Source organism: Lynx canadensis, chromosome B3 (genome assembly GCF_007474595.2).
Source record: "Lynx canadensis isolate LIC74 chromosome B3, mLynCan4.pri.v2, whole genome shotgun sequence".
NCBI classification, from domain to species: domain Eukaryota; kingdom Metazoa; phylum Chordata; class Mammalia; order Carnivora; family Felidae; genus Lynx; species Lynx canadensis.
The window spans coordinates 62,504,867-62,528,209 of NC_044308.2; the positions used below are offsets into that span (position 1 = coordinate 62,504,867).

The 23,343-nt window shown below is 56.0% G+C and overlaps 2 protein-coding genes across 3 annotated transcripts; one reads left to right on the forward strand and one right to left on the reverse strand.

Moving 5' to 3' along the window:
• Positions 1–726: 726 nt before the first annotated feature.
• PHGR1 (proline, histidine and glycine rich 1) lies at positions 727–6,610 on the reverse strand. 2 transcript variants are annotated; one of them, XM_030318496.1, is made up of 4 exons: positions 6,555–6,610; positions 3,910–3,957; positions 2,799–2,806; positions 727–1,101 (listed from the first exon to the last, which is right to left on the reverse strand). In XM_030318496.1, exons 1-4 carry the CDS (start codon positions 6,562–6,564, stop codon positions 838–840), a joined length of 330 nt encoding a protein of 109 aa, XP_030174356.1. In that variant the 5' UTR covers positions 6,565–6,610; the 3' UTR covers positions 727–837. The 2 variants fall into 2 exon arrangements, with proteins under 2 accessions (XP_030174356.1, XP_030174355.1); XM_030318495.1 differs by lacking the exon at positions 6,555–6,610 and adding an exon at positions 4,857–4,906.
• An 8,553-nt stretch (positions 6,611–15,163) lies between these two features.
• Positions 15,164–23,343, forward strand: CCDC9B (coiled-coil domain containing 9B). The gene is given in 13 exon segments (XM_030318497.1): positions 15,164–15,226; positions 15,229–15,318; positions 16,149–16,262; positions 16,533–16,640; positions 17,318–17,470; positions 17,562–17,687; positions 18,332–18,455; positions 18,458–18,530; positions 18,807–18,865; positions 19,454–19,507; positions 19,608–19,707; positions 20,280–20,322; positions 20,406–23,343. Coding segments are annotated over 13 exon segments (1,647 nt in total). The 3' UTR covers positions 20,946–23,343.

Sequence of the window (23,343 nt, forward strand, 5' to 3'; positions counted from 1 at the left end):
TAGAATATAGATGTCCCTAAGTTATGTGCAAATGCCACTCTATGCAAGGCGTAGGTCACTAGCAGATGGAGTGGGAGAACCTAGAGGTATATGTAGAAGTGGTGGGCCTGCCTTGAATAGCTTACAGTTTGGCTGGAGATATAAAAAGCCAGATCATAAGTTGGTGCTAAGTGGGTAGGGTGTGGTCAGGCCCATGTGATGGTATAAGCTGCACAGAAGGGGACAGTGTACAACGAGGACCTCTCTCTTCCTAATGGGCTTTAGGGAAGGCTTCATGTTGATGCTGGAGTTTCACCTGGCTGAGAGGGAAGGTATTCTTGAACTGGGAGTGGGAAGGGGTGGTGGTGATGAAATAGGTAAAGTTAAGGAGGCTGGAGAGTTCAGAGAATGGTGAGAAATACATCTGGACAGTAAGGATCTGTTGAGGGCTTTTGATCTGTACAGTGAGACATCTAGATGGAACCTTGGAAGGTCCGTCAGGTCCAGGTCAGTGTATATGATGGGGTTAAATGATGAGGACGCAGTTGAGACTGTTTGATGTGAGAGGGCCAGAGTGAAAAGGAAAGGAGGGGTGGACTTATACAAGCGTATGCTATGGGCACCATGGGAGCCAAGCTTCTGAGAGTGCCTGGCTGGGTGCTCATTTGTATAACTAGAGGCCACCAGGCCACTTGGGTACCAAGTTGGATACGAAGGAAGACAGACTCTTTAAGAGTAAAACATGGCTTCTGGGAGGCTGTTTATTAGAAAGAGGAGATTCTGGTTCAGGCTCCATGCCAGGTCAGCAGGGCAACCCACTCACACTCCCCATTCTTGTATCCTCTTTCTTCTGCTTCCTTAGTGAGGTGGACCAGGTTGGGGCCCACAGGGCCCTGGGAGGTGGCTTCCCCCTGGACAGTGCCCTGGGTCATGGCCAGGGGGGTGCCCACAGGGCCCTGGGGGGTGGCTTCCCCCAGGACAGTGCCCTGGGCCATGGCCAGAGGGGTGCCCACAGGGCCCTGGGCGGTGGCTGCCCCCAGGACAGTGCCCAGGACCATGGCCAGGGGGGTGCCTTTCCCCACAACAGGGCCCAGGGCCATGGCCACCACCATGGCAGTGCCCCTGTGGAAAGCCAAATGAACAATGTTAGAATCAGAGGTCAGTGCCAGTCTTTCCCAAGATCAACTTCCCTCTTCCCCGCCCTTCCCTTCATCCTCTGTTGTAGAGAACTCTGGGTTCCTGGGCACTAGCAGGGGATCGTGGTGGAGGGCTGGAAGGCAGGGACCGCAAGGGATGAAGCCAGAGCACTAAGGAGACAAAAGCGGAGGAACCTAGATTCAGTCGTTTCTATTCCTTGAGTCAAGATAGGACTCCCACTCCCTGGACCTTGGTTTCTTTCATCTGTATGTAAGAAGCAGAATTATCTCATCTTCTCCCTTCTCTCACCCAGGAACCCTTACAGAGTGATTACAGATTTTGCCAGGCTAGGAACTGCAGGATGACTACTGACAAGTAAGGGTGCGGCTATAAAGGAGCTTACACTGAGGGCCAGGGACAAAGAGGCAACAAAAGGCAGGGTTAGGGGAGATGCAGGATTTGAGGAGGAAGACAAGGGTAGCTGTCTGGTGGGTGGGAGGGTGGGAGGAGACCAAAAGTGGGGGGTAGCAAAGTGAGGGTGTACACGTTCTCTATGTAAGTACAGTGTGTGTGTGTCCATGTGTAGGTACAATGGTGTGTTCTCCGTTTACGTGCAAATAGTTATATCTGTGTACATGTGCATGGGTGGGTACATACACATGCCTGCTGTGCACACAGATACGTGCATATGGGTGCATGTGCATGGTTGTGTGTGCATGACAGTGGGTGCGTGTGTGAGCCCATGCCTGTCCCTGAGTAGGTGCCAGACTCAAGAAACCAGGAAGAATAAAAATAGTAAAATCAAGGCTTTATTGCCTCAGCCAGAAGAGGCCGGAAAGAGTGTGACTAACTTTCTGTCTTTGCTGGAACCACTCCTGAGGCTCCAGGGCCAGAGGAGTTTCTTTGCCTCTTGCCACAGGCCCAGGGAAGAGAAGAGAGACACCAACCACCTTGCTTCTGGTGCTGGAGCACTGGGGGCCTGGAGCCCTGAGGGGGTAGGGGTGGGGCTCTGCCCCTATCCCTAATCTGCTTCTTTCTCCGAGGCCCAAATAAAGGCTTGGCACGGCGAGGAAAATGCAGGCTCCAGGGCCAGGGCCTTCCTGTGACCATGTTAGAGCAGCCCCTTCCTCCTCCAGGCTCAGCGATGCCTGGAAACAGCCACTTCCCACCCCGCCTGCCTTCCCTTCTATGGCTCTCCTTGCAGTGGGGGCCAGTTCCAGGCCTAGGAGCCCGGTCCGCTGGTGGTAGCCAGTGGAGGGTGGGGGGTGGGCAGCCTCTCTTCTCTGGCAGAGGCAGGTCATTGGGGCCCTGCAGTGTGGTTGGGGTTTGGGAGCAAGCCAGCCACCCAGGGAGGCTGTGGGGGTAGTCAGGAAAGCAGAGAAACATGGAACAGGCGGGGAAGCAGCAGGAGAGAGGCTGAGATGGGGAGGGGATGTGAGGAAGCAGGAGAGACAGATGGGAAAACAGGAGAGGAGCCGAGGAGAAGGCTGCAGCCGCAGGGGGTGGGAGGAACACCGCAGTGCCCTGCCTGCTTGCCAGCGGGGCTGATGGCCGAGCCTGCTCCCTACTCTTCATTTCAGGACGGTCATGGTTGTCCCCTGAAGGTCTAGGAAGGGGGCTGGAGGTCTGGAGGACATAGCAGCGGGGAGGAGAAAGGGGAGACAGCTGGAGAGATTTCCTACCTTCGGACCTGTGGGAGAGGAAAGGAGAAAAAGCAGCGGCTTTGGTTATTTGGTTCTGCAGTGAGATACCTGTCCTTTCCCTGGTGCTGATTTTGTGGTCACCACCCCCCAGCCCCAAAAAGGCTCCTCAGACTTGGTCACTTGCCTGACCATCCCTCCTTCTCTCAACAACAGATACAGATATATTGAAAATCAGAACAAAGCACAGTTGTGTGTCCCCATTTGCTCGAGAGCTGGCCGAGTCCTCCAGCGGATGGTGAAGTCAGGAAGTGTGTGTTCTTAGCCCCAGTCTGTCAGCTGTCTGCCCTCTCAACCCGGGCCAAATTCCATGACACTAAGGGAGGCACTCCACAATGACAAATCCTGAATCTTCTGCTTCCACCTCCCGACAGGACCTACCTTGTCTCCCCATCCATCCCCTCCCCCAAATCCTATTTTCCCCAACCGAGTCTCCGCTCAGACCCTTGGTTGTTGGTGTATTCCTGCTTTGACCTTCTGGTCCCAGCTCTTAGCCTTTGCTCATGTTTCCTCCCACTTGGAAATCCTTCTTGCTTGATTTTCTGTGCTTCCTGTGGGAAGTATGCTAATACTGGGCCATCCTGACCCTGCCCTGTATGCCCACTTTGGGTCCAGAGGGCTCATTCTGCAGTGACCAAACTGAGGGGTCCTGAGTGTTCTGAAGTGCTCCATTGGTGGGAATCATCTGCTCCATGAGATTTCTATTTCTTAGGGCCAGGATAGTCTTTTGTTCCTTTGAGAAGAGCCAAGGGCACAGCTGCCATGAGCTGAGTTCTTGGCTCCAGACCCTCCATATCTCCACAAACTCAGCCTGAGCATGATCCCTAATTTCCCTGGGCCTTGTGTGTACAACGGGAAAAGCACCTGTCTGTTTTACCCTGAGGTTCAAGATCTAGTGAGATGAAGGATGTAGGAGCATGTTTCTTAAACTGTGAAGTATTCTACAAAATGTAAGAAATTGTTTTCATTTTGGAACCCTCCACCACTTTCATGCAAACACACATTCTTGGCATGCAGTAGATATGGTTGACTGATGGCCTCTGCCTTCACCACTCTCCTTCCTTCTTCACCCCACAGCCTCCCAGCCACTTACCTGACTCCATCCTATACAGCAAAGCACAGGGAGTGACAAAAGGAACACCTGTGATTCAACAAGTCAAGTTCAGTTTGCTGTAATCCAAATCTCAGTCACTCCTTCTTCCCTCCCAGAATGTATACACACAACCCTTTCAAAGGATAAAACTGTTCCCGCTGACTTAGCTTCGTACCCACTATGGAGTTGGGCACTGAGTAGGTGCCAGGCATTGGTGTTGAATGGACCCAACGGGTTCAGTCACATGGTGGATAGACAGAGACATCAAAGTATCATGCACTGGTCCCTAAACCCCACACCCTCACATGTGACCCCAGAACCACCCCCAGACTCACAATCCTGTATTAATTCGATTCTACTTGGTCAAGGTCAGTCATGTTATGCGTGTGTGTCTTCCACGTGTCAGGCCATGGTACCCAGTCCCTATAGATTCTTGTCCCTGTACAGACACCTGGCATAAAGGTGGGAGACGGAGGCTTGATGAGAGCAATGTAGTCCCAGAGAAGAGGAGGATGGGGTTGTAGGGGCCTCTGGGGGATTCAGCAGAAGGGAATGGAAAGCCTTCCAGGGCCCTAGCTGCTTGTTTCTATCTCCTCCCATCAGGGTTGGAAGTTCATGGGAGGCTTGGGGTCTGAGGCAGTTAGCCATTCTCCAGCAAGTGCACTCTCATTGGGTGGAGCTGCTGATGTGCCCTGGTGCCTGGCTTCATCTTGCTTGGGCACACAGGTCACAATGGACAACCCCAGACTGGACCCTGTGCACATACAATACATTCATTTTTTTTCTGACCCACAAGTGAGACTATAGTATATGACAAAAGGACCAAATACCTAACACCAGGGCTCTCTGGTACTCATATAGTTGGTGGAACATGCAAACACAAATGTTCACACACACACACACCACACACACACGCACCCTAATTCAACAGCCCCAGCCCCTTGCACCTCTTGAGTCATCTGCTTTGTTGGCTTCTACTTGTACCACCAATGTTCAGCAGATGTCAGCCTCTGAGCTATGCCCAAGGTTGTTCCTTACCCTTGATCCTCCCCTTGGTGAGTAATGAGTCTGGAAGCGATTCATGAGGTTGGGGTTAGGGAAGGGAGTGATAAGGACGACCTAAGGGCCAGTTAGGTTGGAAGAAGGAGAAAAGACAGGCCTTGGAGGAAACAAAACCAATCCTGTTAAAAGTGGGCAGATCTGAATAGACATTTTTCCAAAGAAGACATACAGATGGTCAACGCATACGTGAAAAGATGCCCAACGTCACTAATCATCAGGGAAATGCAACTCAAAACCACAATGAGCTATCACCTCACCCCTGTCAGAAGGGCTATTACCAAAAAGATAAGAAATAACAAGTGTTGGCAAGAATGTGGAGAGAAGGAAACCGTCAGGTACTATTGGTGGGAATGTGAATTGGTGCAGCCAATGTGGAAAATAGTATGGAGGTTCCTCAAAAAATTAAAAATAGAATTACCACAAGATCCAAAAATTGCACCTCTGGGTATTTATCCAAAGAAAATGAAGACACTAGCTGGGAAAGATATCTGCACCCCATGTTTGTAGCAGCATTATTTACAGTAGCCAGACACGGAAGCACCCTAAGTGTCCATAGATGGATAAAGAAAATGTACATGTGTAGTGTTATATTATTCTGCCATAAAAAAGAAAGAAATGCTGCCATTTGCAACAGGTTGGATGGACCTTAAGGGCGTTACGCTAAGTGAAATAAGTCCGAGAAAGACAAATACCATACGATCTCACTGATACGTGGAATCTAAAAAAAACAAAGGCCAAAACCCAAAGCCAAAACCAAAAGTCCTCAAAAACCCCAGAGCTCATAGACACAGACAACTACCTGGTGGTTGGTGGCAGTCGGGTGGAGGGGGTGAGGGTGAGGGGGAAGTGCAAAGTGGGTGCAGAGGGCCAAAAGGTACAAACTGTTGTACACCTGAAACTAATATAATGCTATGTCAATTAAACTTTGATTAGAGGGGCGCCTGGGTGGTTCAGTCGGTTAAGCGTCCGACTTCTGCTCAGGTCATGGTCTCGCGGTTTGTGAGTTTGAGCCCCGCGTCGGGCTCTGTGCTGACAGCTCAGAGCCTGGAGCCCGCTTCGGATTCTGTGTCTCCCTCTCTCTGCCTCTCCCCAGCTCATGCTCTCTGTGTCTCAAAAATAAATAAATGTTAAAAAAAAAAAAGAAATAAAATAAACTTCGATTAAGAAAAACAAGACAAGACTTGGACTTTCTCTCCCCGATTCAGGCCACGATGCTTGAAGGACAGGAGTTTGGTGTGTAAGTTCCTCTGAAAGGGAACAAATGCAATCCCTTCAGCCCTCAGTGAAACACCTCTGCCTGGCATGATGGAGGCACGGGAGCTGGGCCTGCGGTGGCCGCAGGGCAGGTGGGCAGGCACGTATGCAGATACACCGACACACAGCACATAGACCCACATTGTGCTCATGAGAGACACAGACCTACACACACAGATGGACGACACCCACGCAGACAGAAACAGAGGCACAGATACCAACTGAGTACACATGCACACATCCTCAGAAAAAGCACGGCCACATAGACCCACAACACACTCCCACAGAGAGCCCCTCCTGTCCCCGGTCCACAGCCAGCAGATCCTTACCTGAGAGCATAGAGCAAGGAGCGGGAGTAAGTCTGAGGCTCCGTCTAACCTCAGGTGTATTTGTATAGGGTGGGGAGGCTGGACGGGCCAGGGACACTGGGAGGATCAGAGGCAGAGGGTGTGGAGGAATGAGGGAGGATGGGCTAATCTTAATCTGGGCAAAGAGCAGGTGGAAGCAGGATGTGTGAGTGTGGGTGTGGGTGTGTAGGTGGGGGGCAGGTGGGGAGGATGGAAACTTTACCCCATCAGTCTGGTAAGGAGATGCCATAGAACCAAGGAAAGTCCCAAACCTTGGCAGCCCTTGGGCTCACAATGTTGGCCGGAACTGAAGCATGCTAACACTCCCGCCCCCAGCTAGATGAAAGGGCTCGGTCGGCCGTTTCAATCAAGGAGAACAAGAACCACGTGGAATCGGAAGTATGCAAGAGGAAGCAGGAGTTAAAACAGCCACTGTTGCCAGGCCTTCCTGTAAAGGGCCTGGATGAACTGGCTGCACCTGAACTGCATTAAAGTCATTTTTTCAAAAAGTTTATTTACTTTGGGGGTGGGGAGGGGCAGAGAGAGAGAGAATCCTAAGCACGTTCCACAATGTCAGCGCGGACCCACAAACGGTGCGATCGTGACCTGGGCCGAAATCAAGAGTCAGATGCCTAATCGACTGAGCCACCCAGGCGCCCCTAAATTCACCTTTTGAAAAAATTTTATTTCTTTATTTTGAAGAGAAAGAGTGAGAACGGGGCGGGGGAGAGAGAGAGAGAGAGAGAGGAAGAATCCCAAGCAGGCTCTGTGCTACCAGCTCAGAGCCTCGCACAGGGCTCCATCTCACAAACCGTGAGACCCTGACCTGAGCTGAAATCTCTCAGCCGACTGAGCCATCTGGGCGCCCCATTAAAACTCATTTTTAAAAAGTAACATACCAAAGGGAAATGCAAACAGGTCCTCACAAAGGATTATACTTGAATGTTCACGGCAGCTTTGTAGTAGCTAAAAACTGGGGATTTCTCAAATGTCTGTCAATAGGCTGAATGGCTGAACAGACCGTGGTGCCCGCAGTCAATGGAATACCACTCAGCAGTCAAAAGGGACGAACTGCTGATACACGCCAAAACATGCCTGCGTCTCAAAACCATTCCACTGAGTGCAGGATGTGGGATGTGAAGGATACACGGTGTGCAGTTCCGTCTAGAAAATTCTAAAATTTTGTAAAATTCTAGATAATGTGAACTAATAGCAGCAGATCAGTGGTTGCCTGGGGACAGTGTGGTGGGAACTGGGGGGAGGTTAGGAGAAGCATTAGAAGGGACACTCGGATACTTGGTTTTGATGGGTGTGTTCATTATCTTGATTGTGGTGATGGTTTCATGGAGTGTACATGGGGCACACAACAAATCGCACAGTTTGTGCAGTTTATGGTACGTTGATTTGGTCTCTGTTAAAAGCTGTAAAAACAGAAGTAACATAACCACATCAGGAAATTATTTGAGACATGGAGGGAAGGAAAAAGTGATTCTCCTTTATTTCCATGGTGGAAAGGAAAGTATTTCTGTGTCAGGTTCTTTTACACTATCAGTGATCTCGTATCAGCTCTTGGAGAAAGGTGTTATTATTTCCCCCCCTCCCTCTTTTGTAGATTAAAAAAAGCCGGGACTCAGAGAGGTTAAGAAACTTGCCTGAGGTCACCCAGCCAGGGTGTAGTTAGTCCCAATCAGGACTACCCCATCTAGCGCCTGGGCCTCTTCTCTCTACATTGTCTTTCCTTTCAGGAATGCTCTTCTGAAAATATCCGGCCTGCTCTGGTAACATTATGGGCAAAGGGCTTTGGTTCATGGGAAGGTGGGGTTCATGCACACAACTGTGCGCCTTCAGGGCTCCAGGGCGCAGAGGGCAGCCAGAGTCCTGGGAAGTTTACAGAGGTGTGGTGCCTGCAGCGTCCCACCCTCCAGCCCACACTTCACCCCTGCGCCCGGCCTCGACCGGCCGCCCTGCAAGGCTTCCTCTTCTGGGAATCCTCCTTTTCCCTCTCGGGGACCCTGGTGGCATGACTTCCCCACCTCCACCCCCAGTCTTTGGCAGCAAACTGAAAGGAGAGGCCTGCATCCTCAGGGACCTCCAAAGGGACAGTGGGGCTGCAGGGCTGAGGAGGGCAGTGGGGGCCCAATGCCCTGGGCTCCAGTTTCCGTTCTCACCATCCTCCGGAGTCAGGGTCTGAGCTCAGGATCCAGGTCCTACCGGCAGGTGGTAGGAGGCAAGGAGACCTTGCTCGGGCAGAGGAGGTAGGCCTGTTTTGAAGGGGTGGACACAGAAGCTAGGACAGGCTGAGTGGTCTGGGGGGACAGGAGGCCTGCCGTAGGGGAGGATGTGCGTAGCAGTGGCGGACAAGGCAGAGCGAATTTACAGCGGAGGATGCTGTTTGTGGATTCTCCCCTTCCCAACCCTAAGATGTGGGTGAGCAGAGCCTCAACTGTGGGTGTGTCCCCTCTTTCCTTGGGTACTGTGCCTTAGAGATAGTGACCGCCCACCAAGCGATTGGATGTACTGTCTGGCTGAGAGAGGTGGTCTTCCTTGCCAGAAAGTCACGAGTATAGAGGAAAGGACTCTGAGGAGCAAGAAGAGACCTTTCTGGGGGAGCGTCTGGCCTTGAGGAGAGGAGAGGCCAAAGGGAGTCTCCCATAGTGGTAGAAGCTGTGGGTGGGGGGGTCTTGGGGAGGGTGCTGACTGGCAATAAAGACAGGATGTCACTCTCTACGACCCTTCATGCCTGTCAGCAGAGCCAGCAAGGCACCCTGCTCCTGGGCTGCTCTGTAGGGTGGGGAGGGAGGCAGGAGAACCAGGCGTCTTTCTTTACACAGTTTGGGTGGACAAGTTTCTCCCGGCAACAGGGCAAAGGTGGCTGGTCTTGGGCACGGGCTGGAGAGAGTGTGCAGGGCTGGGCATCGGCCTCAGTGATTCGGCACAGGTGCAGTGGGGAGACCCCACCCTACCACGGAGACTTCTGGGCAAGTCACTGACCCTGATCTCCAAAAAGAAGCTAATAACACCTGCCCTGGCTAATTCAAAGATTTCAAAGCTCCGTGAGATCAAATGACATCACAGGTGTGAGGCCTTTGGCAGTGCTGTTTGTAAGTGCGTGGTGTTCTCATTATTGTCAGTATTAGCACTGATGAGCTATTGACTTCCTGGGCCTCATCATTCCTGCCCTTGTGCACACTGAGATCTTTCTGCGGGACATATCACCACTTTTGGCTTCTGGCATCACTGAGTATTTTACTGAGAGTCTCCTGAGACATTTCCCCCTAGCCCCAGCTTCTTCCAATGCCCTCCTTCCCCCTAAGGTGACCAAACTTCCAGGTTTGCCTAAGACTGAGGGGTGTTCTGGACTCAAGACTTCCGGTGCTAAAATGGAGTCAGTTCCGGGCAAGCTGGGACAACTGGTCACTGTACTTCTCTCTCCAGCCTGTGGCTGCTTCCTCTTCCCTGTGGTGACCATGGAACGTGCTTTCACCCAGGTTGTCCTCTGCTGCCTTGAAGCGTCCAGGTTGGGTGACGCCACCTGGAGAGGGGGCATGTCAGCCCTGGCCATTCCAAAGGCACCTTCCCTCTTCTCAGTGGGACAGGTCACCTCTCAACAAGCCCTCTGCCTTCTGTCGGGCTTCTGTCCTTCTTTCTATTCTTCAAAACTGGGCCAGACCTCTTCCCTATGTCTAGAGGGTATGACCCCACCCACACCTCACCCCCGTGAGAGGCCCCTGTGATGAGCTTCAAGTGGGGGGAGAACGTGTCTGTCCCATGCCAGCATTCCAACCTATTTGCCTGCCCAGAGGAAAGAGCCCCCTGGGTGCATGCAGGCAAGCCTGGCCTGTTCCCCACATTCGTGAGGGCCCCCAGGCCTGAGTCCTGGATGCTGTCTTGACTCCTCCCTTCTCTACTCCATGCCCCCTCCCCCATGCTGATGCTCTAAGGCCTCCTGAGGCTCCCTTGCTCACTCTTCCCTGGACTCCCACTGCTCTGCCTGGCCCAGACCCCTCCCTCCGGGATCTGAACACAGCCCCCCCGCTTGTGCCACTGCGCTTGCCATCATGCATTCACAGGATGCCCTCTCACAACCACCCCCTTGTTGAGTCTTCCTCATCTCCTTGAGGCTCAGTTGGAAAATTCCTCGGTTGGCCCGTGCCCTGTGCTGCCCTGGCTTCAGGCTAACGTGGCCTGGTATTGGCAAGTGCTGGTAAGGTGGAGTCTGGATCCTCGCCTCTCGGTTCCCTCATTGCCTCGGCCAGGTCAAGTACGCAGTAGATACCCCGTTAACGTTAACGTTGTGGGCCAGCTCTTGACAGGGTGGCACTCAGCCTCTGGTTGTGGGCAGCTCTGGGCTAGGGGTTGGGAGCAGGGGTGGGTCCTGGGTCCTGGGAGAACACTGTGAGTCACCTTTGCACCCGTCATGGAGAAGAGAGCCCCAAACAAGGGAGAACCTGGGGCTTCATCTCTCACTGCAGGGCCAGGAGCTGGAAGGCATGTGATGTCCCAGCCTTGGGTGTGCCCTGGAAAGCAGAATGGAGGAGTGGGTCCCCAGATCAGCCTTTTGCCTCCTGATGCCTTAAAGGGCTTCAGCCCCACCCTGCTCTGGCATGCGTGTTCTGGGGAAAGGCGAGGCCCAGACTGCCCCCGTGGCTGCAGCCTGCCCAGAGCGTGTCCTGGCCCTACTTCATGTACTCTGAGTCCTCCCCACCCAGGGCTGGGCCTGGTCTGCCCTGAGAGGCTTGCATCGCCTTGCATAGATCTCAGGTCAGGAGGAGGCAGGAAAGCAGTTTCTTGGGCCAGGAATGGCCCTGATGGAGAGTGGGTTTGCAGGAAAGGAAACCCAGGAGGCTTTAAGCCACCCTCTTGACTCTCCCTATTTGGAGGGTCGCCTGCCTATTGTCTGGGTGCTCATGTAATCCAGCCTTGCCCGCCCTCCTCCTCAATACTCAACCACCCACCCAGGGTGGGGAGAGTGGCCCCAGTGATCTCTAAGGGTTTGGCCCTAGCCCGGAATGGTTCCCAGACACTGGGATGTGAGCCTGGAACTGGGCCTGGTGGGATCCAGAGGCAGGTGAAGCACGGGGACTGCTTCTGGCAGCATCGGCGCTAGCTGGCCAGAGATGGCAGCCAGAGCCTGGGACTTCAGAGGGGACGAGGCATGAGGGAGGGGAGCAGTCAAGGTGAACTCCCTGCAGGGGGTGGGGCAGGAGCCTGGCCTTACAGGATTTGCTGGGCAGGGGTCATCATGAAGGGAGGCTCAGAGAGGATGCTGAGGGGGTGCCTCAGGATCCCCCTATCAGGTCACAAGTGGGCCTCACACTTCAGAAGTCTTCAGTGTGTTCAGATCCCAGCAGGCTGGCAGGAGGCAGCCTTTGGGGCCCCTCAGAGGATGCTGTAGTGGTAGCATCCACGAGGTGGCTATCACGGTTTCCGGAGGCAAGAAGAAAACTATGTTGAGCTTGACTCTGGGAGGCGTGTTGTTCCAGATATAGATAAGACGTGTCATTTCCTTTCATCTGCCAATGACTTGGAGGAGTAGGTACACCTCATTTTACAGATGAGGACCAGAGCGATAAGGGACTGCCCTAAAGTCATACATTCAATGAAAGTGAAATTAATTCGGACTCCCCCATCCCACTCTGCCCCATCTTATGTCAAGGTTGAGGAAGGGCAAGGACTGGAGTGCTTACGTTTTATTCATCAGCCCTGGGCAGGGGCAGCCATTCTGGAAACAGTAAATGAGGCCCAGGAGTGGGGTCTCTGTCAGATCTGGGCTCCCAGTCTTGGTGCGTGGTCCAGAGAGTCCCTTCCTCCCTTGCAGGCCTCTCTCCTCTTTCCTCCCCAGTGACAATCCCCAGATTTGCAGCCATCTTGTCCTCAGGATGGGCTCTGGGTATGTATACCATGGACCACGAATACCACCCAAATACAGCCCACTCCAGGTGTGTGGCCACGGGCCCAGCTGGCAGGCCCACCCGAGAGGGAGCCAGGGAAGAGCTGTTGACCAGGACCCATGGCTGAGGTGCCAGGACAATGGGTCCGCCTCAGCGCAGGGAAGAGGAGGGCACAGAGCGAAGTATCTGCAGAAACAATGTTTTGGGGGCCACCTGGGGGTGAGGGGCAGGAAAGTGCACAGCTGGGTGGCAGGTGACTTGGCTCCTAGTCTCACCTGTGACACAAAAGGCAGTGTGGCCTGGGCAGGTGGTGCTATCTCTCTGGCACTTCTCATCAATAAAATAAGGCTTCTACAACTGTGTAGCTTCTCTAAGATGGCGGAGTTGGGAGTTCTCTAGTCTGGGGATTACAGAGACTTGAGGGAGAGGAACTGGGGAGCTGGAGGGAAGAAGGGGAAGAGAGCCCACACCTCATGAGGATTTGTGACTCTGCTGTCCCCTAGTGGTGGCATGGAGTAACAGAGACATGGTGTCTCCCACTTCCCCCAGACAGGGGTCCTTTCTTTACCCCTCATAGGGGACTTTACCACTACTCAGCGCTGTGTGTGTTTCTGGGTGGAGAGAAAGGCAGTCAAAGCACATACATAGGACACCCACAGCCACGCACAGGATAGCGCGGGTTATTCCCTCCTGTATCTGCTCTGCGAGCGCTTGGGGAGGGTCTGTAGTTTATAAGGGCACTATGCCGGGCCCTGGGGATCTGGAGGCACTCGGTATACCATTTCTGCCCTCAGAGAGCCTCTGTCCATTTGGGGAGCAGACAAGCAAACTTCAGACTCTGGAGAAAATAGGAGAATGTAGGGGCTGCTCTGAGGGACGACGTATTGTGTGAGTAACATTTGGCAAGCACACGGCCAGCAACTGTGGGGGCCTATCTGATCACTGGTTTGTCCTAGAAAATGTGCGCCTGCAGCCCGATGGGCCTGGAGACCTTCACTAGGTTAGGAGGGTCTCTCCCTGCAGGCCCTTCCAGAAGAGGGGGGGTGTCACCCTCTCTATGGGATGGCCGGATTGCTACCTGTGCTTCCTGTCTCCCTGCCGCTGTCCTGCCCTGACCCTGGCTGGGAACAGGGGTGAGGGGCACAGCCGACCTTGCCTCACCCCTGTAGCCTCCTGTATCTACACCCCACTGCCCCGGACCTGGTTTGAGAGCCAAAGATGATGGAGAACATTAGGTCTCAGCTGCTGCGTCGCTCCATCTCAGGCTGGTGCTGTGCAGGCCTCCCAGGTCCAACAACACGGTGTGGGGTAGGTGGTGGGAAGCTTGGGGGCCAGACCACCAGGGCCTTTGGGGCTAGGATGAAACTCAGCATCCTGTGTGAGGTAGCACACAGAGAGGGTGGGAGAAGGAGAGGGAGAGGAGAGAGAGAGAAAAAGAGAGGGAGAGGAGACTGGGTACGTCACCATTGCTGGGAGTCTGACTCAGTGGGAACATCCGGCAGGAAAGGAAGAGACTGTGGTGGCATTTCCAAGCAGGATGGGAACTCTGGGGCTGTGGAGATTGGCTGTGGGTCAGGGGTGCTGTGTGAAGGCCTGGCCAGGAAAAAGGCTAACCATAGTAGGGATGGGAGGGGGGCAGGAACGGATGGGTCAAGGGGAGTAGACCTTGAAACTCTGGCTGCCTGGGCTGGTCTGGGGAGGAGTGAAAGGGCAGCGAGGATTTCTGCTCTGGAGACAGATCATGGGATTAGCGAAACTGAGGCCTGTTCCATCAGGAATGTGGGGGATGCAGGGACCTCTCCCTCCCATCAGGTCTTGGAGGTCGGGGCCCTGTAGCTATTGAAACAGACCATAGGTACCCCTGATACAGAGAGACACCCCTCCTCCCAGCACCCCAAGCCTCAGCTCCCAGGGGCTCTAAGAGTGGGACTGCCAGGCAAGCCGCTTCCCTCAGCCATACTGGGAAGATTTGGAGAGAGATTTTCCTGAGAAAGGCTGCCTCCTTTCTCAGGGTGGGAGAGGATGAAAGGCCAGTCCTGGAGAGCAAGGCCAGGAAGCGCCCAGAGTTGGGACCCTGAGTGGCCGGCTCTGGGCTGCGGCGGCATGGGTCCTGTGGGAAGGCCCATCTCCCCATACTGAGGGGAGACTTGGACAGCTGAGCCTCTCTGGAGTGGCTGTACTTTAGAACGCAGGGAAGACACTGTTCAACCTAAAGGAATGACTAATGGTGTTATGTCAGGTATGTAGTAGTATTTGGTGGCCGAGGGGAGGTGAGTTTCTTGGTCCCTTCAAATTCCTGAAACCAGAGCTGATGAGGACAAATAGGGAGAGGCTCATTTGAGGTGGGGGCCCTCCGACTAGGATGCCCGATGGGCTCAGCTGCATCCTGTAGGCTCTTTACTCCTGGGAGGAATGGAGGCTTCTGTTGGCTGCCCATCCCTCTGCAGGTGCATCAGGCTGGGGCTCCGCTGGGCGTAGAGCCTCAGAGAAGGCAGGGCCTGGGGCAGCCAGACCCCCTGCGTGGGCCAACCCGACAGAGAAAGGTTCTTGCCCTGTCTCTGGGGACGCTGGGGCGGGGCAGGGAGAGAGGTGCTGGGCAGGGCCAGTGCCCTGGTCCTTGCCCTCTGAGAGTGGATGGGTGGGGGCGGTGGCGACAGCATTCCTGGCTGTGAGCCCAGAGGAGTCTTTTGTAATCACAACATGATCTCGTGTGCTGAGCAGTGAAGCCGGCAGGGAGAGGCCAGCAGAGGCCCGGCTCCGGTGGTGGCTCGGCGGCTCCGGCTTCCCTCCGGCTCTGGCTCCCCTGGGGCTGCTCTGGAATTTTCTCAGTGCCCACTGTTGCCATGCACTCGGCTGTGAGTGGCACCTCACCTTTGGCGGGGGGCTTCTGGGGGCTGGGAGGAGGCTGGGACACCAGGCAGCCACACTCTGGGGGCAGCTGGGGACAGCTGGGCCTGGGAGGAACAGGGCTGTGCCTAGGCCTGCAGGGGGCTGGGCAGGGGCGTTTGGCTACAAGGGAGACCCTGCAGCCACACAGGGAGAGACCTGGGGATTTCGGGGCAGAGGCATGGTTTGCTTAGGGTGGCTCCTCTGCTGGGCCTGCCCATGGAGCTGGCTCTCTCCTGCCCCGACTGCCGGAAAGAAGCTCAGGCCTGGAAAGGCTGGGCTCGCGACGGTGGCTCTTTCCCACAGGCTGGGCTGCAAGCCTGGGGAGTGGGGCCTGGGGCCTGGGAGCCCAGGACAGAGCAGGGGCTTCTCTTTTACCATGGTTCTGGGCCTGGGAGCAAAACAGCTCCCCTCCTCGACCTCCTGAATCCCCTGGCAACTTCCCAGTCGCGGCAGGTTCCGCTGCCAGAGCCATTTATAACTCTCATTCCTGCTCGGCAGGCTCTCTCGGCAGTGGAGCTCCCTGGAGAGCCCGGGGGAGGGGCAGCCCACTGCTGAGAGCGGAGGGCCCCGTATGAGGCCCTGATCTGAACCCCTGAGGAGGCAGAGAGCCGGGCAGACAAGCCTAGTAGGGTGGGGACTTGGGACCTTCCATGTGCCATCCCCCCTTGTGAGCCTAGCTCCGGAGAGCCGGGGTCCATTCGTGGTAAGAATATGGTTCTCAGGTGAATGTGAAAGTTAGGGGCCTGATAAGGGATGGGCCCGGCAGTCAGGAGCTTGGGCTCCCTGCCCTCTGCAGGGGCCTCACGGAGCTGAGTCACCCCTGAGCAGGCAGGAAGAGAAGGATGCAGAGCTGGATCGGAGGATAGTGGCCCTTCGAAAGAAGAACCAGGCCTTACTCCGCAGGTACCAGGTGAGCGGGCTGTGATGGGCCGGGAAGGGCAGCTGGGTGGGCACTCCCTGTCTGTCTCGCAGACCCCTGCATGGCGGTCTCTCCCTGCAGGCTCTAGGCCTGGGGCCAGGGTTAGGGCCATGTGGTTCATCTCAGAAACTCTGAGAGGACCTTGGGGACTCCGTGATGCCGTGCCTCTGCCCCTGGTGTCCCACTGGTGTCTCTCTGTGTAGGCCTGTCTGTGTGCGTCTGGGGGGCCATGGCCTGTGCTGACCCCGGGCCCTCCCGTAGGAGATCCAGGAAGACCGTCGGCAGGCGGAGCAAGGGGGCATGGCTGTGACCGCGCAGGAATTCCTCCGACCTGATGGCCTCACTGTCACTATCAGCCAGGTTCCCGGCGTAAGCCCCACCCCGGGGTGACAGCGTGGGTTGTTCACTCCTGTAGCTGCTCTGCGAGTGCTGACGGAGGGTCTGTAGTTACAGGGCACCATGCCAGGCCCTGGGGACCCGGCCCTGCGAGGAGGTGGAGGCCCAGCCTGCGTCAGGGGAAGACAACCGCTCCTGCTCCTCTGTTTCCTCCACTCACAGTTCTGGGGCTCACCCGTCAGTTCCCAGCCTTCTGCAGCCCAGCCCACCCAGTCCCCCTGCACCCAAAGGGCCACAGCTGAAAGGCCATCGAATAGAAGCCTCCCCATACCCTTTCCCAGTCCCATAGCCCTGCACCTGTGCTGTAAACCACAGGCTGCTCCTAAAACCCAAACCCTACAGGGACAGAGAAGTGGGGCCGAAAGCCAGGAGCAGTATCGGAGGGACAAAGCCCCATTGTCCGAGTGCTTTGGATTTCCCAGCTCAGAGATGACAGGGTGCTATGGCATCTTGGGCCCCAGGGTGGCCCCAGGGCCTGAATAACCTAATGCCACTGGCATGTGAATGCCCCATAGAATCAGCTCCTCTATGGGCATTCCAGGGAGGTCCAGGGCTGGAAGCCAGCCTTGGGGAACCTCCCAGAGGACTCAGTGCCCAGCTCTGCTCAGCCCTGCCCATGTGGCCTGAGGGCATGGCATCCCATTCCGCAGGAGAAGCGGGTGGTCAGCCGGAACTGGGTGAGATCCCTCGGACCTGAAGCAGCCGGTGCGATGCTTGAGGACGAGGAGGTGGAGTATCACACCGGTACTTTCTGCCTGGGGGACCGGGTGGAGCTGGCTGTGACCATGGAGAACAAAGCTGAGGTAAGCAGGGTGGGCGGGGGAAGCCCAGGCACCAGGCCGAAGGCCTCTTCTTACCTGGCTGTGCCACACCACCCATCCTCACCTCCTCCAGGCCAAGCGGATCGTAAGTGAGAAGCCCACCAGAGCAAAGAACCGGGGGGCAGGAGGGTCACCTGGAGGGGGCTTGGGCCGGACCCCCTCCATGCAGATGGCCGTCAGCTCGGATTCGGCACGGAAGGTACATCTTCAAGAGGGGATGGGGACATGAAAGTGGCAGTGCTCATTTGGGGGAGGCGGAGAAGCTGAGTCACATATGTCCCTCATCTATGGGGACATGCCCAGGTAGCATCAGCAAAAATTCCCACCCCTTCTTCCTTTCTCTGGCCAGTCTCCACGTTGGGCGGGCCTTGCAGTGAGAGACAGGAGAAGTCAGAGGTCAGCCCCTTACCCTAACTGGATCTCTGACGGGCCTTGGGGTGGGCCAGGAGGCTGCAGGGGACTGGCCATGTGCCAGGTGTGACCTCTAGGTGGCAGCAGCCCCTACTACTGGCTCTTGCTGACTGCTGCCAGATGCCTCTCCACTCTGGGCCTGTCCATACCCTCCCTCCCCTATAACCCCGTGGATAGGTGCTATTATTATCCCCATTTTACAGATGAGAAAATGATACACAGAGAGGTTAAGTAACTTTCCCAAAAGACACAGCTAACAAGTGGATGGAAACCGTATCTATGGCAAACAACACGTTAGAGACGGAATGGATTTAATTTTTAGACGGGGACGTGGAAACCTGGAGAGGAAGGGGTTAGTAGTATCCAGACTTCCACTCCAAGCCCAGGCCTTCCTGCTTCTACCCCATGGTGCTGAGTGTCTTCTCCCTGCAGGGTGCTCGGGAGCCCCAGAGTCCAGGCCTGGTCCCAGGCCCGGTTCCCCACCGACCAGTGGGGGGACCCCAGGAGGTGGGCTGGGACTACGCCCAGTGGAAGCAGGAGCGGGAACAGATCGACCTGGCCGTGTGGCCAGGCACAGAGACGCACAGGGTGACTGGCGCCGCCCGTGGGACCTGGACAAGGCCAAGCCCACGTGGGTGGCAGGGCTGGGCAGCTTGTTGGACTGACGTGTTTGTGGGGCTTAGGGCAGGATTAACTGTGGGTGCTTCTTGGAGGGCTGGTGAGACCATCTCCAGGGTGGTTAAGAGTCTTCCTGGGCCCTCTGGTTGGGCCCTGGGCTCAGGGCGGGCACCGGGTCCCCCACCTTTCCCCCATCTGTTCTGGGGTTGGAGCTGGGGCGGCAGTGGTTGTGTGAGGCTTGCCCTAGCTTGTGTCCATCCCACAGCAGCCTGACTCTCTGGCTCCACAGGCTACAGGACTCCAGCAAGCCTCGAGAAGAGGGCCCGGCCAGGGCGGGCGGCACCAGGGGTGAGCCAATACCCACCGCACCTCCTTCCCCTCCTTGGCTTTTATCACAGCCTCCCCCCACCCCCTGCTTCCCCTCCTTTCTCTGTCTCTTGGTGTGCCACTTATTTCTGGAGCTAGAAAGAGGCATGGAAGAACATTTTTGTTCCTCTCCCTTGCTATTAGAGCAGGGCACCTTCCCTCCCTCCAAACCCACAGCTCCTACCCTGGGTTCTGACCCCAGCAGTTCCGGGGAGGAGGCTCACAGGAAGTCTGCACTGGGATCCTTTTGAAGTTGGTCCCTCATGGGTGAAAGCTCCAGTCTCCCTGTCCCTGGCCTGTTGTAGGGACAGAGCTCTTAGAACTGCTGGTCCCCTGACTTCACATAGGAGGAAGCTGGGGCTGGAGAGGCTCAGCCAGCTACCTAGCCAGGAATGGCAAAGTGAGCACAGGCACCCAGCTCTCTCGATCCCCAGACCGGGGCTCTTTTGGGGAGTCAGAACATCCACAACTGGACTAGGAGAAAGACAGCTTCCTGGTCCTGGAAAAATGGTGTTGCTTCCTTGAATCCTTATCACCCCACTCTTTCCCCATTTCCTTTGCCCCACTTAGGTCCCAGGAGCCACCGAAAGCTACAGCCCCCACCCTTGTCCCCTGATGGTAAAGGTGAGTTGGGAATAAAGGAGGAGCAGGGTTGCATGAGCTGGTGAAGGAGCTGGGCTGCCATGCCCTCTTCTCTGCTTGATTCGTGGGTCATCTCTTGCAGGTGGTACTACTCGGGGTGGGCAACCCAGCAGATCCTCAGTGGTGTCTGCCACACGAAGCAAAGCCCGGGGGACAGAGAGGCTGACTGGCAGGGCCCGCAGGTAACAGGGGGCAGGGGGCAAAATCAGGGGAATCATCCGGGCTTCCTGATTTCCTGGATCTCCCTTGCCCCTGGGAGGTCAGGACCAGCACTGGTCCAGCTTCATGCTCCGGGCCTCGGGGCCGCTGCCTCCTGCCTGACGGCTGCCTGGCGGCAGGTTAATGAGGTTCCAGAAGAGGCCAGCAGCAAAGGCAGCAGCAGCAGCGAGAGCCTGGTGCCCAGGGAGGCCGCAGTAATTACAGCAGTTGCCTTCCCCCAGGAAGTCAGGCATGCCTTTCCAGGCGGTGCAGGCAGGGACACGTCCAGAGTCTCCATGGAACTCAGGGTGGCCCAGGCCTGGCCATAAACATCAGCTGGGCACCTGGGATGGAGCTCAAGTGGCTGGCGTTCAGAGGAAATGGCAGGATTTGGGGAACAAGGTCGGGTTGGAAGGGAAGTATCCTGGAGCCTTGTTCTGGCTCTGAGACCCTTGGGGTCTAGTTGCTCCCTGGGAACATGGGCCCCTGGCTACAGAGCAACTGATGTGAAGGGCATGGGTAGGAGTAGACCCTGCCATGTGTCGTGTTTCTACAGGTGGGAGACGAAGGAAGGCAAGGAGGAGCTGGAGAGCCAGGAGGTGGGTGTTTGGGAATAGGATGGGACGGGCTGGGGATCTGAGCTCTGAATTCGCCAGCCAGCAGGGCCAATCTCTTGTTTCAGGGAAGCCAAAGTACCAGAAAGAGTCGGAGCGAGGAGGAACACTCACAGAAGCAGAGCGAGGTGGAGCTGAGCAGACCCACAAGTGCCCCAGCCACCAGTCCAGCCCCGGTATCCCCAGAGGGGCCAAAAAGGGAGTCAGGAGTCTCGATAGCCAGTCCAGAACCTGCCTCTCCACAAAACACTGACTTGGTTCCCCTTGACCTTTCTCTAGGAGGAGCCAGTAGCCCTGGGCCCGGGGCGAGTGTGTGTGTGCTCCCTCCAAGGCCTGGAGCCCAGGAGAACCCTGTGTCCCGGCCAGATGGTTCTGAGCAGCTCCCGGGGTGGAATGACCCCCAGGCTGAGCCGGAAGTACAGACTTGCTCCAAGCCCCAAGGAGGAGCAGGGCCCTTAGAGCCCAGAGAAGACAGGTCTGGCAAGGCTGGGGCCCAGCAGGGCTTGGCACAACGAAGCAGGCCCACCAGGGCAATGGGCCAAAGGGCAAGGGGCGCAGGAGGTGTCAGAAGCAGGACAGGAGGTCCGGGCCCCGCGGGAAGATGCTGAGCAAAGCCCCTGGGAGCAAAGGGGCCGGCTGGGCAGAGGAGGAGGGAAGAATGCAGTCAGGACTCTTGTGCGTGGTGGGTGTCTGGTTGCTGGTGGCTTGTGGCAGTCCAGCTGAGCAGTTGGGCAAACTTTCCAGTGGGGTGACATCGTGAGGGCAAGGAGCTGGCCTTCCTTGTATCTCAGGTGCACATCCCTGTGTACGGGTGTGTTTTCACCTGCAGGTAAAGCTCCTGGTGTATTCCTATGTCACACCTGGTCTCTGAGGCTGGCAAGAAAGCGAGGCTTGGAAACACTCAGCACCTGGCTCACCTGGCCTCTATCACCCCCAGGGCCTGGCTTCTCTTTCCAGCTGTGGCTTTGGAGGTGGAGGCAGCCTCAGTAGCCGGCAGGACCAGCCCAGGCCTGGGCCCTTTCCCATGCCTCTGCCTTGCACCCAGGTGACTCACAGCCCCAGACTCACAGGATGGCAAACGAGTGGAACGTCAGCCATTAGCTGGCAGCCTCCTGCCTTCCTGGAAGAGGAGGCTGAGGCCCAGAAAGGGAGGGCACAGCAGGTGGGGGCTGAGCTGGGGACAGGAGAATGGAGCTCAGGTCTCCTCTGCAAAAGAGAGGGTTCCTGGAAAGGCCCCCTCTCTGAAATGGGGTGGAGTTGGGTGGTGAGAGAATAGCCTCTCCCCCCGCCCCTCCACAGTAGGGTGGGAAAGCTCACCAGCAGGGACACCCTCCCCCTACCCAGGACAGACTTCAAGTGTACCCCAAGGGGAGGGAAGAGGGCAGCCCTGCAGCCCAGGGCATTTCCTGCCATCTCCTACTTCCTCTTCCCCACCACCTCCCTGCACCAAGGTCATGCGATAGCAAGGACTCAGACGAGGGACAGAGAAACAGCGACTCTGACGAAGTACAACTTCAGGACTTGTCTTTCCTACTTAGTCTCTGTTCCTGCCCCTCCCCTGAGGCCCACGGCTGGTGAATTATTCAGACTCCGCACAAGCTGTGGCTTCCTCTCAATTCAACAAACATTTCCTGAGCACCCACTACCAGCAGTGCAGCCGGTGGGCGATGGTGACTTTGCCAGCAAGAGGGAGGGAGAAACTCAGGCATCCAGCAGCCCCGGGCTGCGCAGCAGGAGCCATTCTTGGCTGCAAGAGCCTGACAGGAGCTGGGGATGGTGGGAGGAGCCCAAAGGGAACCATCTCACTTTTGCTCGAAAAGGCAGGTGCCCCTTCCTTTCTCACCACGTGTGTCTTTTGCCCCCCAAGCTCCTGCCTGGATCTCCCCATGTGGCCCCCTCTGTTCCCCTCCTCTTTGGCCCTGTGGTGGTGGCTGCTCCTCTCTGCTGAGGGTCCCAGGCCTCACTCACCAGCCTCTCTGGGTTCTCTAGTGAGTGTCCAGATCATGCTCAGGGTTTCTCCACTGTGGAAGGGAGGGAGGGCTGCAGGAAGCATGAGGAGGGGGTGTCTTTTCAGCAGATCAGATTGTTTAGAGCAGTGCTTCTCACATGTTAAGGCGCAGAGTATTGCAGGTCCTAATTCGGTAGGTCTGTGGGGGGCCTGGCAATGTGCATTTCTAATCGGCTCCAGGTGACAGCTGTGCTGCTGTTTCCTGGACCGCGGGTTGAGTAGGAAGGGTTTGGGCTGGGAGATATGGTGAGCTAGGGCCAAAGACAGACTCTAGACTCTAAGGACTTGTTGCTGGCTATGTCGGGGACCCGGCGAGGGCCGCCCCGGCCGGGTGCAAGCTTCCTGGCTTCAGAGTTGGGTGGGCAGCTGAGGCACCTGGGAAGGTGCCAGAGAGGCCAGTGAGTGGGTGTGCCAACTTCCTGTAGCGGGGAGTGAGGAGACTGGTTAGCTGGTTGGGAATGGGATAAGGTGAAGGGGGTGGAAGAGGTTGGTGTGGAATTTTGAAAAGGCTTGGGAATATTCTTATGCGTGTGGGAAGACCCCTCTGAGACATGAATAGGTAAGGGCGAATGATTCCAACTGAAGTTTTCCTCTTGCTCTCCAGTCATACATATATGTATTTGGAGCAGGGGCCTGGGCCTGACCCATGACTCCCAAAGGATAGAGGTGGGGAAGAGCAGATTCAAGCAGAGCCCTTGAATTCAGATGTCTCAAAATAATAATAACAGTAATCATCATTATCATCACCATCATCATCAAGAATCTGAATTCTAAGATTCACAAACTGCTCCCAACGGCCACCCCCCGCCCCGCCTCCATGGTACCAACCGTATAGACAGGCCTTCGTTAGAGGGTATATGCCAAGGTATGTCTGACTAGGGGATGGGGATGTAGAATTCAGGCAGAACTCTGGCTCGGCCCTTACAAACAGGACCTAAGCAGGAGAGAAGCTGGGCAAGGGGTGCCTGGGTGGCTCGGGTGGGCGTCCGACTCTTGAT